At 42.0% G+C, this 20928-nt stretch overlaps 1 protein-coding gene across 1 annotated transcript in view; it reads left to right on the forward strand.

Annotated features, from left to right (window-relative positions):
• The window catches only part of LOC124711819 (odorant-binding protein 59a), a 195121-nt gene that overhangs the window by 171264 nt on the left and 2929 nt on the right, over positions 1-20928 (forward strand). Inside the window, exon 6 of the mRNA XM_047242046.1 lies at positions 13497-13564. Within this exon, the coding sequence (XP_047098002.1) occupies positions 13497-13564 (68 nt within the window). The remainder of the gene's footprint in view (positions 1-13496; positions 13565-20928) is intronic.

Below are 20928 nucleotides of genomic sequence, written 5' to 3' on the forward strand. Positions count from 1 at the left end.
ATGCTAAGTGAGCATAGAAAAAGATAAATAAAAGATGACTGAGACCAAAGATATGGCACTTTACACCAGAGGTGCCACAGAGCTCTCCCCCCCCCCCCTCCCCCCCACCGGTATTTCAGAGCACAGTGGAGGGAAGCTTTCTCACTTGAACACAAAATCTTCGTGCCAATGCGGTCGTTGAAAGTGGCTTCCAGCACGAGAAGTTGGTGCCTCGGAAACTGTGCCGACAGGGTCTTTGGACTGCTGGACTGCTGCATAGGTGGTGGAATGTTGCTCAAGGTCACGTCAGTGGCATCAGCAGGCATGGCGGTGGTGATGGCAGGCAGATCGGAAGTGTCAGAATGCAGTAGGGAGAGGGACCACGCTAGTTTTAAGTGGTTAACTGAAACCGTATGAGGTCGTCCATTGAGATGTATTACAAAAGTACTCACTCCACAATCTAAGATGCTCTGATTAAGGCCATTGCAAGACCAAATGCATGGAGTTGTCACACAGCATCACAAATTCACATGATGCCATGTCTTTGTGGGCAAACACAGAAAGGGTGGTATGAGGGCGAGGCGGGGGTGGTCATAGGTGAGGGACATGCACTCGCACCCGTTCTACAAGGGCTGGAAGGTCGATGGCCTCAGCAGGTGGTGTGTCATCCATGAATTCTGCTGGCAGGAGGAGGGGCTCTCGTTACAGGATCTCTGCCAGCGAAGCATTCAGGTTGTCCTTGTGACGGAACGGATGTCGAGTGAGACCCAAGGGAACGAATTGGACCATAGCCAACTGTAGCACATGAGTGCGGCTTTTAGAGTTCGGTGCCATTGCTCAACCGGGCCATTCGCCTGTGGGTGAAAGGCCATAGTGTGGAACTTTGCTACACTGCACTGCTTGTACCGTCAAGCAAAAATCGTGGACTCGAATTGTTGTCCCTGATCAGCACTGAGTGAAAGAGGGCATCCAAATCTTGTGACCCACGCAAATAAGAAAGTCGAGCTATGGTCTCTGCTGTTATTTTGACAAGAGGGACAGCCTCAACCCAATGGGTTATGCAATCGATCATAAATAATATGTATTTGTACCTCTCGGATGAGGGGAGAGGACCGACCGTGTCAATGTGTACATGCCAAAGGCAAGGCAATTGGTACGTGAAACTGGCCTAAAGGAGGCTGCACATGTCTGCCTACTTTACTACATTGGCAAGGGACGCAAGTGTAGGTCCAGGTGTGCCAATCACGTTGCACACCTCGCCAGACAAAACATTCAGTGAGTAGTCTCGTCGTTGGCCACGTTCCAGGGCGAGTCAAGTTGTGTAAAGCATCAAAGATGCTGCACTGAAGAGTGGACAGCACCTGGAGATGGAGGGAGCCTGTAGAAATGTCGCAGAGGACTGGGGTCATTGACCCATGCAGGACAAGAGGTTGAATAGTGAGCAAAGACTCATTGTCTGAAACTAATCTTTGTGTGATGATGTCTTCAGTCTGGAGTCGGGTGAGCTCATCTAAGTTCAAGGGTGCAGTTAGCACTGAGATACAAGATAGATAGCCAGCTACAACATTTTCTGCACCACAGATGTAACAAGCATCTGAGGAATGTTAGCAAATATAGTCCATGTGCCAGAAGCGTCACAAGGGAAGCTCCTTCACTAGATTACATATCTCATCTGTGAGAGGTTTCTGGTCCGAATAGATAGTGAAAGGGTACCACTCCACATCATTCCAGAAGTGTTTGATTACCTCATAAACAGTGAGAAGCTCGCGGTCGAAAGCCAACCACTTACATTGACTCCTGGTTAGGTTTTTTGAAAAGAAGCGAAGCAGCTGGGTGGAGTCAGTGGTGTGCTGTTGTAAAACAGTGCCCACAGCTGACTTGCTTCCATCAGTTGCAATAGAAACACGGGCTTCAGGATCTGGGTGGGCGAGTGTGACAGCTTTTGTGATGGTAGTTTTCAGATTATCAAATGCATCAAACATGTGTTTAGTCCAGTTGCGACCGAGCCGCCGAATCTTTCCATCAGTAAATGGGGTATGTTCTCAAGTGGCTCGGTTGTTTTAACCCCCTCCACTGATGGAATGACCCGCTTCCTAATTCTGTATGTATAAAACCAATACGGACTTGTAGCTGTCACGCCTTTGCGCTTACTGCTACGTATTTTAACCGTAAATAGCTCAGTCCTAATGGTAAGAGGTAGTAGTGAATTCACATTGTTAATATTTGAAGACAGCACAGCTGCCACAAGCTCAGTTCACTTTTACTCCACTCCTACCCTCGCCATTGCACCAAATTAACTATGTACTACGTGGACCTTGCTAAATTCACTTGCATGTACATTCTGACCGTTACTCGCCAGTATTTACCTAATGATTAGCACACTCCTAACCAGACTATTTCCCAAAGAGCTGTGATGATTGAACGGGTTCAATCCATGGCCTACAGTGCCCTACAGTTCACACGGCAACACTGCCTACCTGACTGCTAGCAGCAGTGGATAATCCTATCAGCGTGACGAGGGCAGCAGACTTACCGTCGAATCCTCCTGAAAATACTTATAACTATGGTTGCCAGCTCTGAAGGAGTAAAAGAATAAATCAATTTTTGGCTCGTTTCAAAGTGAAACGGCTTAAGTTGAATTTAAACTTAATTCTGAATATTACTATTTTTGATTATTCGAAGTGATTCTACAAAGCAATTACTCTTTCAATTTCTGTGTGTTGGCTTGGTAATTACTACCAAGACTATTTATGCAACTTGGGTTAACAAAATCCTATCCTTCAACTTTATGTAATGATTTTGGATATTACTCTTTGGAAAATTGATATGGAATTACTTTACTTGAAAGGTTACTCAGAAAAATTTAAGTAACTATAAATAGGCGACTCATTCTGGTGTGACCATTGCTCTTTTCAACATTCTTATACGCTAAAGTATTCTACAACCAAAAGAATTGTAAATGAAAGAGGCGATGGTGGCCTCAGTCTGATTTCACTATACTATGTTTGAGGTTACTTCTCTTTACAATGAACAGCATGCGTCGTAATTTTACTCATTACTATATTCTGTCCTCTGTATTTGCATAAGAGAAAACTGGTATTCTCCTTTTACATGTATACAAAGTTCGACTTAACAATTGCAAGCAGTCTTGCCTTGGGTAGACGTGTCGGTGCTGGTGGTGGGATGCATGTGGCTACCGCAGCTCTTCACGCCTCATGCCCTTAATGGCGGATGGAACTACGAGCTGTAGCACTCGTATAAGCTACTGCACGTCCGCCATAAAATCTGGGCGCAGGAACTCTTACAATCAGCCCCAGTGGCATGGAGGCAGCTTCGATAATCATTCGCCGCGTTTTACTCCACAAACGGCGACGATATTCGTCTCTTCGGTGTTGCACAATCACCTTTGCGTGAGCACAGTTACACACATCCGATCACGTCAACACTCCCCAGGCCATTCTATTGTTCAGTCCCTGTGTCTCCAGCTACCCCTACCACCTTTTTACCAAAATCATTTAGTATTTAAGAAAATTTATATTTATTACCCTGGATTTCATACCAGTCATAATAATTTACTACTAGCGCTTTACAACATTAAATTATACAGTAATAACTTATAGTTACCAAGAAAAAGAATACATTTGACTCCGAGAGCTTAGTGCATTGTCTGACAGGTAGCACTAATTCCCAGTTTCGCCAATAGGTGGCATCAGGGTGCACTCCCTGGCAGTCTGACACCAGCACGCCTGTTTCCGACGCGTGGGCTCCAAATTACTGGCAGCCTACCATCATTTCAGTTCCGGTACACAGTCCAACTTTCATTTCCCCATGGTATTATTACCTTAGAGGGCATTGGTAAGGGCCGATTGGATGGAGACAGTCCAAGGGATAGTGTGTCAATAAAAGTTTACCATACCCAAAAAATGATGGAGTTGAGCATAACCTTCAGGAATATGCAGTGCAAGAATGGTTTTGACATGAGAATCCGTTGGTTGGAGGCTACTGGCAAAGACAGTGTGGCCTAGGAATGTAACTGATGTAGAACAGAGTTGAGATTTATTGTGGTTGATCACCACACCATTGGCCATGAGAGCTGAATGAACTGTATCAAGGTGAGACTGGCAGACGAGGAAAAAATCAGGATGTCATCCAAATAAGCAAAAGCAAAGGCACAGATAGCAAAAGGGAATCAATGAACCGTTGCCACAACTGTGCAGCATTTTTCAAGTCGTAAGTCATGTAACAGTATTCAAATAGGCCAAAGAGTGTGATGATGACCATCTTCAGAATATCCGGTGGATGCATGGGAATTTGGTGATATGTCTTCGAACAACCTACGACAGAGAAGAGCTTTGACACATGCAGTAATTGCATGAAATCCAGGATATGAGGAATGGGATAGTTATCGATAATTGTTTGAGCATTGAGGGACCTGTAGTTCCTGCACATGTGTAAGGAGCCATCCTTCTTCAGGAACAAGGTGGATAAGTGAAGACCAATTACTATCTGATGGTTGGACCATGCCAGAAGCCAGTAAATCCTGAACGATTTCTTTCACATGCAGAAGTTTGGATGTGTGAAGACACCTAGCTTTATAACATACAGGTGTGAATTCTATGACAAGTACCGTTGCTGATTGCCAATACCCATGAAGGGAGGCAGGCAGAGAGGGGGGGGGGTGGGGAGGTGGGGGGCAGACGGCAGACAGGTGGCAGGTGCGATGACGATTCACTGACCCGCAGGGCCGGACAGAGTGGACGGAACGTCGGTAGTAGACAATGATAGAGGGCATGGCACGGCAACCACATGATATGAGGGATCCCATGAAGCAAGAACATGGGCATCCTGCAGATTCACCTGCGATGGCATGGACATGGCAGCAGGCAGAGGGAAGCTCGCCACAGGAGTGATGTAGTGCAAAGGTGCAGCAGATGTCAGTGATGAGTCCATGTGTTGTGTCTCTGTGGACAGCCTGCAAATCATACTCTATGCTTGTGCTTGTGATAATTCAGCAGAGTCACCGACAACGCAGGTGCGTAATGTCTCATTATATGTGCGGAACTCGTTGATTTGTGTGTGCACGTCTGATAAATCAGAGAGTCGTGCAGTAATATGCTCAAGCAGAGATACACATGTGGAAAGCGTAGCTGAGTAGGTGGAGAGTGGAGTCATGCTGAAATCATTTGAGCACAGAACAGCAGAACCAGATGCGGCACACACTGTGGCGGCCTGCAGGTCTGGCGAAAGTTCGCGATGGTGTAGGAAGTCCAACCCGATAACAGGTTCATCGCACTGTTGACGTGGAAAATCCAAGGGAAGGTTGCGACTGGTGATAGGCGAAGTGACATCTTGATGGAGCCAAGGACTGTGATAGGAGAGTGATTTGCCGGGACATCGCTGACGTCAGCACAGGTGTCGACGAGAAAGCGAGTGCCCGATGACATGTCCGTGTCATAGAGGCATTGTGCCGCTGGAGCAAGTGGTGCAGTATAGGACGGTAGGCACTGTGGATGATCGTGGTGGGATGTGGCGCCTAAATGAGCCAGCCAGAATCATTTGGGTACGCACAAGGCACACGGCAGTTGCGGCCGGCGTGCCCTTAAGTGGCACAGTACCAGCATAGCTCGTAAGCTTGGAGGCGAGGCGGTGTGGAATGGGAGGGGAACGCAGCTGGCTGTGTCAGTAACTGAGAGTGCTCGGGCTGCTGCTTGGTCGGGGTCGGGTGGTGTTGGGAGGCCGCAAGCAGTACCTCCTGTAGGCCACTTGGTGGCAGCTCCTGACACGCCACTGAGGTACTGAGGTGAGCACGCTGGCCTCTGCCAGCAGAGTGCAGAACCGAACACGCAGGCATGCCAGCTGGTGGTGACGGGGATGTCGTCCTTGACAGGCAGTGTCGGTGACGAACGATTGCATAGGCCCGATCGGTCATGTGTAGACGAACCTCGATAGGGTCGGTGACGTGAGATAGCAGGTGAAGTTGTAGGTCCGATGGAAGTTTGACCATTCACAAAGTCCAAAGCACAGCATCTGGTAGAGCTTGATCGTCAATTAATGCACAAAGGCACCACCAAAGCTGCAAAGGTGTGTGGTCATTGAGGTGCTCATCATGGATGATGTTGTGCATAGCCTCCACTGGTGGGCAAGAAAGGCATTCGATGAGCAATGTTTTCGCCATTAAATGCTCGGGCAAGGCAGGCAGTGAGAGGAGGAGATCACTGATAAGGTCTGGGTCAGCATGGAGGTGGTTCACCAGGCAGACGAAATGTGTGTCATCATCCAAAATCCCGTGGATATCCAGTAGGTGATCCAATGATGTGAACCAATTCTTATGGTTGTCCTTTTGCAAAAGCAGGCAGCTTAGGAAACCTGCCGGGTAACATGTTGATGCAGCACTGGGAGGTGAAGATCAGTGTCGGAGGGGTAGGAAGCCCCCAACACCAGCAGTGCAGTAGCGGTGGACGGTATGTTGCCCGAGGTCTGCATGGGGGGGTGACCGCAAGCAGCACGTGATGTGGAGTGAGCTGGTGCAACCAACGGCATGATCTGTCTCAACTGCAGGCCTGATGGCGAACGTGGCACAGGTGTAACGGCCGGTGCCATTGCCTCAGCAGGCAGAAGGCAGTCATGGTGGAGCCACAGGGGGGCTGATCCAGTAGCCGACATGCGTGGAATGGTCGGTGCCATTATGAAAGTGGGCGGAAGGCGATTGCTGTGTGACCAATGGGCTACAGTAGCGGAAACCAGCATGACTCTGAGGTAACCAGTATCACCAAGATGGCATACAGGGGGGGGGGGGGGCGGAGGGGGGGGGGGTGTTATGATGTCAGGCAGATAAGAATGCGCGATCCCGTGCACTTGAACATTCAAATTACAGTTCTAGAACTTCGTCAGCACATCAAACCAAACTGAAAGAGACTGCGTAGCTGAGGGGTGAACCACAACCTAATTCACTGGATTATTGTTCACTATGTCACCAAGCGGCATGTACTGTCCGTGCAACAGCCATTGCTGCGTAGTCGCACTTGACAGTGGCCATGTTGGGCCAGTTACGGTTATGTGGCTGCTGGAATGGCTGGGCATAGGTAATTGTTTGCTTTTAACCAAACACGTATTAGGTACACTTTTAAGTATGCAGTAACAGTTAATAGGATGTGAGGCACTAGCACAGAAAGAGACTGGTAGATCCATTGTTCCAAAGACAATGTAGGCCAGCACACGAAGTCCATTAATGATGAAAAGAAGCAAAAAATAATTTGCGAACACACGACGACAATGTCAGGGTCACCACTGTGGGTATTACATGTTGTACAGCGATAATACCACACTTTATATGTCGAATATACATTTATTGAAACACAAAAGAAAGTGAATACAACATGGGTGTACAAACATAGCACACCGAGTGAACATAGACAAAGATAAATCAAAGATGGCTTAGTCCTGGCTTTACACCAGAGGCACCACAAACTCTTAAATCCCACAGAAAATTGATGTTTGATGAAGAAAGTACAAAAATTTGTATTTTAGCAAGTAAATACACACATTGTGGATATAGTTTATTTTTAGAAATATATTTTTCATTCACATCTCCTTGAAATAAGATACTTTGTCTCCAAAGCAGCTGTCAATCCTAGTCATGGTTCAAAATGGAATGACCATATAAAATTAATCGTCAGTAAAGCAGATGCCAGACTGAGATTCATTGGAAGAATCATAAGGATATGCAGTCTGAAAACAAAGGAAGTAGGTTACAGTACACTTGTTCGCCCACTGCTTGAATACTGCTCACCGGTGTGGGATCCATACCAGATGGGGTTGTTAGAAGAGATAGAGAAGGTCCAACACAGAGCAGCGTGCTTCATTACAGGATCATTTAGTAATCGTGAAAGCATTACGGAGATGACAGATAAACTCCAGTGGAAGACTCTGCAAGAGAGACACTCAGTAGATCGGTACGGGCTTTTGTCGAAGTTTCGAGAACATACCTGCACTGAGGAGTCAAGCAGTGTATTACTCCCTCCTACATATAACTCGCAAAGAGACCATGAGGATAAAATCAGAGAGATTAGAGCCCACACAGAGGCATACTGACAATCTTTCTTTTCACAAACAATATAAGACTGGAATAGAAAGGGGAACCAATAGAGCTACTCAAAGTACCCTCTGCCACTCACAGTCAGGTGGCATGCGGAGTATGTACGTAGATGTAGATAACCAAAAAGGGTTGAAAAAGACGTAAGTAAAATCACTCAAATACAGTGAGAGTGAAAACATTCACATAACAGCCACAACTGATGGAAACTTTTATCAGTCAGTTGTCTTGTATTGAGAGTTGTCCCTCACTGAATAAAACCAAACAAATGTGGTGAACGGGTAAAAATATGGGTGCAGAGACAAATTTCATTTGGTTGTTTCATTTTACTGAAAAAGCCAACTGAACAAAAAAAACAATCAACTGATCAATCAATTGTTAAAAACAGTTGATTGTCCCATCACTACATTTCAGTGTCAATAAAGCCTTTGTTGAGACCCTCCACTTGGTCCCAAACTAAAGGACCCTGATCAACTCTGGGAACAATGCTCAAATAGCAAGCTCCACTTACACCTTGTGCATGAGACCAGCAGCCTTCACCACCTCCACCTGTATGAACTGAGGTTGGCCTCAACCCATGCAACTGGTGTCATTGGTGCCGACATGAGCCACAACATGCAGATGACTGCACCCTGCACACTAGATAGCTGCAGGCAAGGCCTCCTCCACATCTTGGATAAGGCCTCCCCCCTCCCCCTCCCCATGTAGACATTCCTAGTGCACATTGACTTTCTTTCTGGCCCACAATGCTATCTCCCTAAAGGGCTCCATAAAATGCCTAACTTTGGAGCACCCAGTAACCAGCAGACCCATGCACAGGACAGCCTGCTCAGTTCCTGCTGAGAGAATGGTCATCTGCTCACCCACATGGTTAACAGTCAAGGCCAGACACCCAGTCTCCATATGGGCCCTCCACCTTGAGTGATGTGAGTGTATTACCACCTGACACTCATCTTGCTGTGAGGCCAGATCAGCCACATGGAGTACATTAGGAGATGCCGCATCAGCAGAGGTCGTGGGCAATACAAGCAACACCTGAGGTGTCCCATGTGACATGCCAGATACTGCACTGATGAAAAATGACAATGAAAGAAAACATAAAATTCTTTTAATTGATAAGGTGAAGAACGTGGGGTAGCTAAGTATGAAATATGACACTTGTTACAACTGTTACCACCTTATGATGAATGTTGTTTTCGGACAAAGTTTAAACTGACATCAACTTACATTTTGTAACTGTTTTGTTCACTTGTTACACATAGAAACAGATCAGTACAACTCATTTTCCTTTTCACTATGGCATCAGTGTCTGGTACTACTATCTGAGCACTGCTAATTAGAATATAACTTTTAAACTGCAGTCTATCAGTGAGCTTCAGGGACAGGTTTCATTCTCTTCATTACGAGAAAAGGTGTTCACACAAATACATAGGTCCAAATGTCAACTTAATAATAGTTGCAAACTTGCAGAGTTGTGGAAATTTATGTTAATGACACTTTCATATGAGTCTACAAGAGTTATTTTATTCTAAAACATCACACAACTGCCTGCCACAATGTAGGTCTGTGAGTTTTGACTGTAGCTATGCATCCTGCACTAGCATGTTATAAATTGATACTCCTGTGTCTGACCTTTGCTTTGAAGTTCCTGACCTGGTCATAATGCTACTTTTCATCAGTTTTAAATGATCTACTCTTCACTTTAAGCACTATATCGTTGAGTATATATGGAAACATTTAAAACTACTGTGAACTTATATTGTCTACTTGAACTTAACTTAATGTCATTCCTCTGAAGACAGTGTACAGCTTGCACTTCCCCTGTGCTGCATAATGATTTCTGAAAGCTACATTTTACAATGATTGCTCATTAATAAGGGCAGTGAGTAAGTGTCAACTCTTGTGCTTTCCTAACTGCCCCCTGAACAGGCTTGCTATAGATTACAACGAAACCAAGTTACTTAGGCAGTCTTCCACCATCCAGAATTGCATGATTAAAGAGGTCATTGAAATTAGGATCCATCATGGGTAATTAACAAAGACAGTGGGGTACAATTGAGTTAGGTGTGGAACCCTGTACTGAACCAAGAAAAAGGAAAGTGTGCCCACACAGTGCGTTCAGCACCAGGCAGTGATTGTGTGTAGTCTGAGGGCCACACTTCACAGCCAGGAATCATCACCCACAGCCCTGCCACCACCACCTGTGAGTGGCCAACATACTTAGGATTCCAACTCAAGCAGAGCAGCAGTAAGGAACGATTTGAAGAGGCAATAAGTCTTCCAGAATATTGTGGAGAATTTATGACATAACTGGAGCAGTATCCTTCAAGGTTCTTTTCATTAGTAGCATTACCAGAAGCCAAGTTTGTTTCATTTACAAATGATAGAACTTCACAACAAATAGCAAATCAGATACAGTTTTAGAAAGATTGGTTAATGAAATGTTCATAGGAGTTAATACATGGTTAATAGCAAATTGTTTGGCACTAAACTTTGAAACCACATTGTATGTGGTTCAAACAATGGAAAAATCCAGGATAGAATGTAACAATATTATAAAAAGGATAGTTGCTACTCACCATATAGTGGAGATGCTGAGTCACATATGGGAACAACAAAAATACTGTCACAAAATAAGCTTTCAGCCAGCAAGGCTTTTGTCAAAAATAGATGACAGACACACACACAAAAACTCACACAAATGCAACTCACACACACATTACCACAGTCTCTGACAACTGAAGCCAGGCTATTAGTAGTGGGGAGGGGGAGGAACAGTAGGATAATGGTGGGCGTGGTGAGGTGCTGGTGGGGAGCATGCAGGGATGAGGTGGAGAGAGGGTATGGCAGCTAGGTGCAATTGGAAGGTTAGAGGGTTGGCAGGGGAGAGAGGGAGGGAGGAGGGTCACAGGACAGGAGAGAAGTAAAATGGCTGGGTGCATTGGTGGAATAGATGGCTGTGTACTGCTGGAATCGGAACAGGGAAGGGGCTAGATGGGTGAGGACAATGACTAATTAAGGATGAGGCCAGGAGGGCTACGAGAACATAGAAAATATTTCAGGAAGATTTCACACCGATGCAGTTCAGAAAAACTGGTGTTGGTTGGAAGGATCCATATGGCACTGGCTTCAAAGCAGTCACTGAAATAAGGATGAGATGTTGGGAGGTGTGCTCAGACGCAGGGTGGTCCATTGTTTCTTGGCCACAGTTTGTTGTTGGCCATTTATGCTGACAGACAGCTTGCTGGTTGTCATCCACATAAAATGCAGCACAGTGCTTGCAACTTATCTTGTAGATTACAAGACTGGTTTCACATGTAGCCCTACCTTTGATGGGATAGCTGATGTTTGTGACCGAACTGGAGTAGGAGGTGGGAGGATGTATGAGACAGGTCTTGCATCCAGGTCTGTTACAGGGCTATGATCCAAGAGGTTAACGGTTGGGAGCTGGGTTTGTGTAGGAATGGGTGAGTATATTGTGTAGATTTGGTGGACAGTTTAATACCTCTGTGGGAGGAGTGGGAAGGATAATGGGCAGGACACATCTCATTTCAGGGCACGACGAGAGGTAGTCAAAACCCTGACGGAGAACGTAATTCAGTTGCTCCAGTCCTGGGTGGTACTGAATTATGAGGGGAATGCTCCGGTGTGGCTTGACAGAGAGACTTTGGGAGATGGTGGTGACTGGAAAGACAAGACACAGCAGATTTATTTTTGTACAAGGTTGGGAGGATAATTACGGTCTATAAAGGCATATCTGCAACTCAGTATCTCCACTATGTGGTGAGTAGCAACTATCCTTTTCATAATACTGTCTGTAGTTCAGAAATTATATGAGGTTTACTTGCTTTATATGCCTGAAATATGATGACAAGGAGATAGAAGAGGTTGACGCTGTTAAATTCTTGGTAGTAGAGCTTGATAATAAATTCAATTGGTAGGAACATATCACAGAACTGCTGAAGTGCCTAAACAGACTCTCATTTGTAATGCAGATGTTGTCAGATATAGTTGATGTAAGAATAGAGAAGCTAGCAATCTTCACATTCTTTCCCTCTATAATGTCCTAGAGGATTGTTTTTTGGGATAATGCATCAAGCCAGGCTAAGCTTTTCCAGGTCCAAAAACTTTTAATAATTATTATTTGTTGTCCTGCAGAGCCCTGTTTAGGGAACTAGGGATACGAACTAATGCTTCCCAACATATTTATTGTTTGTGAGAAAATGAAATGCCTACAGCCATCCTTATGATTTTATGTATTTTGTTGCAACCAGTCGGCAGTTGATGGATAGAGTGCTGACACCAAAGTTATGCTGGCCACTGATGCAATGTATATAGGGATCATTTCAACCACTTTCACATCAACTACAGCCTGAAGATGGTGCACTGAAGTGCCAAAACTGGTTGCAACAAAATAAATAAAATCATAGGGGCAGCTGTACGTGTTTCATTTTCTCACAATAGTAAACACCATTGTCCCAAAGACCTCCTGTCAAAAGGATGGACATACAAAAACTTTATTTATTGTTTGTCAAAATTTGTAATTAAAAGTATATCTGATTTTCAAACCAACTCTCAGTTCATGACATCAATATTAAAAATAAGAATAATCTTCACAGAGATTTAAAGTCACTTACTTTGCTCCAGAAAGATGTCCATTATTCAGGAACACAATTTTCAGTAACTTAACATCAGTCACAAAAAGTTTAATTACTAATAAAGTTCAGGAAGAGCCTGAAGGATTTGTTGGTGGCCAACTCCTTTTACTCCATTGATGAATTTCTTAGAAGATCTGTGACTGATGCGTATATATTATGTAAACTGATTTTTATCTTTCACTATGTGTGGCTATAATAGCCCAAGATTTCTCATACACACTTTAATGTACTGAACATTTACATGTTTTGTGGCAAGTTTGTTATTATCTTTCAAATGAAAATAAGCTTGGGATTTTCCGATTAATTCCATATCCATTAGGACCACTTCAGTTGGGTTCTATGGGAGGTACGTTAGCATATATTTTTTTATTTGTAAATATGTATTGTATATTCTTGTTTTCTGTTGTGTTCTACATCACTGATGATCTCACAATGGATGAAAAAAGCATCTATTCTAATTTAAACTAAGACCGTCTTAATGTTTTTCCTTGTTCTACCTTTCATGTAAATCCAAATAGTAGCAACTCAATATGAGAGAGAAATTACGTGTTCACTCTTTTCCATGTTCATAGTGATATGGGAACACTTTTGTATAATGTTTGTACAGTAAGTGCCAGCTCACACCCTACTGCAATAGTATACAACTGCTTTGAGAACAATGACAAGTTGGTTTTCAAAACAAAGCAATATAAAATTTTGTTGAATATGAATTTCATAATGAAAATAAAATTTGTGTTACATGTCCTGTGCAATTTTCTCTTGTGCAGATCGAAAAGGGAGCAAATGTGATCTTTCAAAGAATGTGGCATTGTGTCTTCGGCAAAAAGGACGTGAGGTATGGTCAACATATCAATTTTCCACACAATATTTTTACATATCCATTACCTATACTACCCAAAAGCACTATTAACTACTAAAATATAGAGAAATATGAAGATTTCAGAGAAATGTTCTTCATTTGAGATATATGGAGAGTTATGGACACACATGAAATAATTTATTTATACAAAGAAGCTCCTTATTGAGCACTGAACTTCTGTTTTTGCAATGTAACAAAGAATGTTGAAGAAACAAAAATGATTTTTCCCCTCTATACCTAATTTTCATTTAATATTTCAGATAATTGTTATGTGGAATAAAAGGCTAAACTGCTATTGGTCAATAAGTATTTTGTAAAGTAGGGTTGATTCTATTGTTCCTGAACCAAAAATTTAATATTGACTTTTTGTCCACATACCAGTTTATGTTGAAGGACGAAAAGCAACTTTTATCAGTGTTTTAATGTCATTATTATGATAAATTTGGAATTTATAATCCTTTGAAAGTCAACCACAACATAATGTAGTGACATCTGTCAACGGATAGTACACACATCAGTGACATTTTAGGTTGCCCTTTGCATTTGATTTTCTGCTGCTGTTAATGACCATTAATCCTTGTATCTTTAATAATATTATACGATATGGTCACATCCTAGGTGGAATACATATAATGGAAGGAGTAAAGGTAACCACTTGCTATATATGAGGGTTATCCCAAAAGTAAGGTCTCCTATTTTTTTTTATAAGTTCATAGACCTGTTTATTTCTACAATAGTTTGCATCAGTTTACAGCTTGAACATTTAGCTAATTTTTGACATAATCACCATTTCTGTTGATGCATTTTTGTAGACACTGTGGCAATTTTCGTATGCCCATGTCATACCAGCTCGGTGCAATGTTTCAAAGAAGGATGCCGCCTATGAAGTGATTGTTGCTTTGTGTCAGATGTAAACTGGTACACTGAGGTTTCATCGTTACAGTTGAGTCCAGAAAGTTGTCCTGTTTGGCTGAAGAAATGCATGGGAAACATCAACTCATCACTACGTGTGGTCCTCAGTCAGGATGCGTGACACCCGTCTTGCACACACCTTCTGGTAGTTCAATGTTTCCGTTAAAATTCTGTGAGTGGTGCTTCAGGAAACCTCAGGAACCAACTTGCAGAGATCATCCAGGGTGATCCACCAATCTTCATGCGTGTTTTGCTCAACCTTTAACACTGTCTCCTCAGAAATTGAGTGTCTCCCACTCCTTTGTTCATCGTGAATTTTGGTCCAACCGGCTGCAAACTCTCTACACCACTTACGAACATTTTTGACATCCATGCATGACTCACCAACCACTTCCGTCAATTGGCAATTTATTTCTATCAGCGCAGTACCCTGTGTGTTAAAAAACTGAATAACTGTTTGCAGTTAACTCTTGGCAGTAACATCCAATGGGAGCTCCATTGTCAATGACTTCCAAGTCAAGACTGAGCGCCTCAGCGTGGCGTGCACATGTTTACACACAGCGTATGAAGCACTCTTCATAACAGTGTGACAAAACTGCCACACAAACAGAGTTCTGTACTTACAAAAAATTGGAGACCTTACTTTTGGGATTACCCTTGTAGCTGAAGAGTTGAGCAGTCAACAGGCACATAACAAGACTGGAAGCATTGCTGAAGTTTTGAACCATAACTTTCTTCAGGGTAAATTAATACAAGACAGACATGCCCAAGCACAACCACATTACTCCAGAGCTACAGCTGAAATTACCCTCCCTGAGGCAGGAAGGGGGACTTGTGTGGTGGATGATGCAAAAGATAAGGGGATTACAAGAGTGATGGGAGAGATACAACAGTGGAAGAGACCTGGTGCAGGGAGGAATGCCTTGAGTATAGACTGAGAGGGTGAAGTGAGTGTGATGGCAGTGGCGGCTGTGGCTGTGCTGCAGGCAATAGCTGAGATTGTACAAGGAAGATTGCAAGATAAAAGATGTGTTGTAAGAGCAATCATCAACTACACAACTCAAAGAACTTGGTATTAGTTATGAAGGATGCCGTATGTCTGCTTTTCCAATGACACTGTCTTTACTGAACACCAACTAAGTAAAAATAAATCGGGGAAATTAATAGAACCTGATTCATTTTCAACCAAAAGAAACAAAGACTTCTACAGGTGGATACCTCTTGGCAGTTAACATACTCCAGAGATTTTTTTGAGTATCTCAAACTTTAGAGCTGGAGAACACTGTAACTTTGACACACACAGACACACACACACACACACACACACACACACACACACACACACACACACATTATCCATGCCATGCCTAATGACCTCACTGGATGTACATGTAATTACATCAGTTGCAATATGACTACCACAGGGGGGGGGGGGGGGGGGGGAGTGGTTACACAGAACAGGTTGTGAAGTAGCCACTGAAGCTGAGCAATTGTGCTCAGCAGCGAAAGCTGCCACTGGGTGGACCACTTGGGCAACTTAGCCACAGCTCATCAGACACCATTCGTTCAGGTTGACAGCTTGTTGGTGGTGATGCCCACATAGAAAGCTACATAAAAGTTCCAGCAGTGCTGGTATATGACGTGACTGCTTTTGCAAGTGACTCTAATAGTATGTTTGTAACAGGACAGGAATAGGGTGGTCTGGGTGAGTGCACGACATAGGCCTTGCATCTGCATCTTTCACGTGGATATGATCCATGCGGCAAGGGATTTAAAGTAGATATGGCATACATACAGGACAAGATATTTTGTAAATTGGGTCAGTGGTTGAATACAAGTTTGGGTATGGTAGAGATGATAGTGGTAATGATGTTCCAGTTATCCAGGTATAACAAGTATTCAAAATCCTGCAAAAGACGTGGTTAAACTTTTACAGTCTGGTTTCATAGGTAATGAAGGGGGTATGCTTTTGGAGCTGGGTCATGTTAGTGGTTTGGGGATTAGAGGCATGAGTATATATAGCACAGGAGAGCTGTTAAGGAACTATGGTTGGAGAGTAGTGCCTGTCTGTGAAGACCTTCAACATCCTAGGCAAGGAATTGCTCATCGTTGCATGTAGGCCATCACAGGTGCCCAGACTGCATGGGAAAGACCTTTTACCATGGAAGGTATGACAGGTCTCAAAATGGAAGTACTTTTTATAGTTGGTCAGCTTGAAATAGACAGGGTTTTTATGGAGCCATCAGGGAGGTGGAGATCAACATCCAGGAAGCCACTAGTCTCATAAGATCCTAAACCCCTTTCTGGTTCAGTTTCATTGTTTGTATCTTCATGATCTGGACCTATTACCAATGCACTCTATCCTCATTTCTCTACAGCTTCTACATCTTCTCTCCTGTCCACATCATCTAGTTTTCTTCAGCCCACTGTCCTCCATCCTAGACATTGACATCAATTTCTCTTATGTATCTTCTACATGAAATTCTCAGTTACATTTTGTATCATTCTGCCATTCAGGTTATTCACATAATGTAGCTCTGAAAAATCTATAGGTTCAGGCAGGTCAGTCATTTCATGTTCCACAGTTTTTAAAGTTGGTATTAGTCACAGAAAGTTTTGATAAATGACTGCAAAGTGGGACTTAAGCATGCAAATAGTCTGCTGCCAATTTGCTTAATATCAAATTTTATTTTTCTCATCAACAATCTGTTATCGATTATTTTGTAACAATTTTCATTGATACACAGACCAGTTTTAGAATATAGTTCCTTATTCTTATTTCACTTAATATGTTGACCAAGATGCACCAACCTAACTAACACACCATTCTTAGACACAACAACATGCACAAGTTTCTCTTTGAAACTACTGCACGTCATTCCTTCTTCCAACTTCTTGAATTGTCACCTGTGATTGCCATGTAGCAGTAGCAGGGTTACAGGAAGAAAAAAGAAAATCACACAATTGTCCATGCCTGTATAGGCTCTTCCATTATTGACATTATGCTGTTAATAGCAAAATGAAGGTGGTAACTTGAAGCATACTCCTCTGAGGCAAATGGTTCTCTTGCTCAAATATGTCAAGTAGGACAGCCTCAACTCCCATATCTGAAATAGTGATGTCAAAGGAAGTGCCATGTAATAATGGAAAGATGTTTCAGAAGCCTCACTGCTTGAGTTGTCTGAGGATCAACTATAACTAAGTGGTACTGTGGACCTTTCCAAGAATGAAAATGTACATGTAGATGCAGTTCATTTCTGATGGTTTTCCTAATAAATGTGTACTCAGAAATTAAGTGGTGATTTCTGAGATAGGAAAATTTAAAGACAGAAGAAATTTCATCATGGAAAAGATAAGAAACTGTTGCTAATGTATTGAGGAAAAATACAAATAAATCAATGGTCTTGCTTTTTTTGTTGGTTTATGATATAATTACAGAACATCAGAGGGATGAATTCAGCAGCTCAGAAACTCTTAACTTAAAGCACATGAAGGAGATAAATATTTACTTTCATCTTCATTGTTATATTTACTTTCTTAAAAAATGAATTTTATTGATCAATGGAAAGCCCAGGTTGGAATATCAATAATATAAAGAAAAGGAAAGAGTGCTACTCACCATGAAGACGACACATTGAGTTGTGGACAGGCACAACAAAGACTGTTACACATTTAGCTTTCAACCAAAGCCTTCTTTAGAAAAGAAAACATTCATTCACAAAAGCAAGCACACCCATCAAATACATGACCACCATCTACAGAATATTGGACTGGAATGTCATTCCAGCCAGAGTTGCTGGACATGGCAGTCATGTGTGTGTGATTGCTTGTGTTAATGAATGTGTGTGTGTGTGTGTTTTTTGTTTCTGAGGAAGGCTTTGACTGAAAGCTAAATGTGTAACAGTCTCTTTGTTGTGCCTGTCTGTAAATCAACATGTCATCTTTACCATGAGTAGCAATCTTTCCTTTTCCTTGTATTGATGAATTTAATTGATGATAAATTTAGTTAAACTGCATTTGTTCCATTTAATTTCTCGGTCTATTTTTCTCTAGTAAGGCATTATTTCTTCAGTTCAAAGTAACTTTTTACTAAAATTTCTTCTATTCCATTTATGCAGCTGATACAGCAACCAGTGTAAGATTTGAGGCAAAACTACAGTCTTGGTTGAAGAGGTTTTTATTTTAAAATTTCGGTGATGTATCTTGCCTATGGTAGACATCTTCAGATTATCTACAATGCATAAAATTACAAAATAGGTATACAGAAAAATCCTATCCCATCTAGTGCAAGAATGTACTGTACTGGTAAAGTTTTTATGCAAGCTTATAGAAAATGTTTGCAGCACACAGTGTACATAAAAATAATTACACAATGCTAATACATTGGCAAAATATGATTAGGATATCAGAAAGTGCACTGAGACTATGTTCTTACACAAGAAGGGATCAAGACGTTTCCTTATACCCATTTTTTTATATTTTCCATTATAGATAATCTGAAGATGACTATCACAGATGAAATGCATCACTGAAATTTGACAATAAAAACCTCCACAACCGAGACTGTATTTTTATCTCATAACATTTTCACTTTTAAGAGTGTATCAGCCGTGGAACCTGTGAGTCATCAGTAGATTTCCTAGTAATAAAGTTATGCACTGATCCACTTTAAAGAGAGTGGGGCTTCTTGCCTTCTGAGTGATGGCACTTGCCCAATCCTCTGATAAGAAGTGCTCTGTCATGCTGTTCATTTGATTTGACACTACCCAACTAGTACCATGGTATCCCATTATTTGTCAGTGCTCTGCAGCATCTAAGCTTGGAAGCAGAGGCATTACATGAGGCACTTGTGACAGTCCCACCTGCTTTTAATTATTTGTTTGTGGTTTGTCGTTCTCATTGTCGTCATACTGCATTGCTACACTGGCTGAAAAAATGGGTTATGGATTCCGACACTGACTACTGCAAATTATTCAGCCGACAGGTGCACAGTTGTGTTTCATAGTATTTTAATTTCACTGTTCACAACCCCCCAATAACACACAGTCATATGGCCAGTGCACTATTATGTAAACTTTGATAAGCCTCATTATTAGTTAGCAGGTGAAGCTCCACATACTGCTACAACAGTTTCCTGTTGAACATCTATGAGCAGTAAAAACTAACCACAAAGATCACATTTCTTGAAAGAATAATCAGGTGCATATAGAGCAGACACGGTCACTGTTTTTACACAAGGCCTAATTGTTTAACACCTGTTCCACAGTTAATTTGAAGCATTATTGTTCTAACTAGCACAGGTTACTTGTCAGAAACTTGGCTGTGGGCTGACTGTCTTGTGACCAAAAATTGGGTCCTTATATATCATCAGAATAATCGATACTGAAATTACACATTGTTTGAAGTTAAATTTACAGAAATTACAATTAAAACTTAACTCATTAAATTAACTGAATACATCAAAAATTGGTTCTTTTTAGCTGGTTTTTCTACTGCAAGGTTTAGGCCAAATTATTTGTTTAAATCAAGAAATTAACAAATATATGCAAACAATACTTTTGACAAAACTGTTAATTACTTTGGAATTAATTAAGGGCTGGCTTTGCTAACATGTTTTCAAATATAGTCAAATAAATACTTTAAGATTACTAGCATTTTGCTTTCGAAATGTTTACCATTATTACAGAATTTACATTGGTTTATATGTTAACAATAGAATTTACGTTACGAAACAATTACTGATTTCACCCTATTATGAAAGATACTAACTAGGAATAAACAAAATAAATTAGAAAATCAATTACATCTTTAAGACTGTATCCTGGTTACCAGATGTGTAAAAAATGTTCAGCCACTTTCTGTCAACAGTATTATGATTTTTCTGGAGACATTCACATTACAACATTGAAAATGCTCCTCTGAACCTTTTCTGAAATCCCTCTGGTTACCTTCCATACTATGGCAGAATGACAGTGTTAAGGAATTCACTGCACAATTTCTTCTTGTCTCCTTTATAACATGGCAGCATTTCAGCCCTGCTATTCCACTGGTTGTGAGGCTGTCTCCAAATGGTTGACATTTGAACATCTGCAAATGCACATGTCTGCCTTTGATTGTGGAGCTGCATGCCTCACTCCACCAGGGATAAGCAGTGTTTGCAGGTACACTTTGGAATGGATGCACAATAAGCATAGTGAAACACTGCTGTAATATGATGCATACATTCCTATCTGATGTTTTCACCATGTTCCTCTGGTAATTTCTTGTAGTCCTCTTTAATACCTATGCCACAAGGTTTTATAGCAAGCGATTTTTTTTTTTTTTTTTTTTTTTTTTTGTACAGTTAACTCTCTATTACAGTCCATACTGATAATGTGCACTCTCAAAATCCCTATGTCTTTGTGCTTCTTTAAAGCCCTTGATAGGAA

This window comes from Schistocerca piceifrons, chromosome 8, assembly GCF_021461385.2.
Source record: "Schistocerca piceifrons isolate TAMUIC-IGC-003096 chromosome 8, iqSchPice1.1, whole genome shotgun sequence".
Lineage (NCBI taxonomy): Eukaryota > Metazoa > Arthropoda > Insecta > Orthoptera > Acrididae > Schistocerca > Schistocerca piceifrons.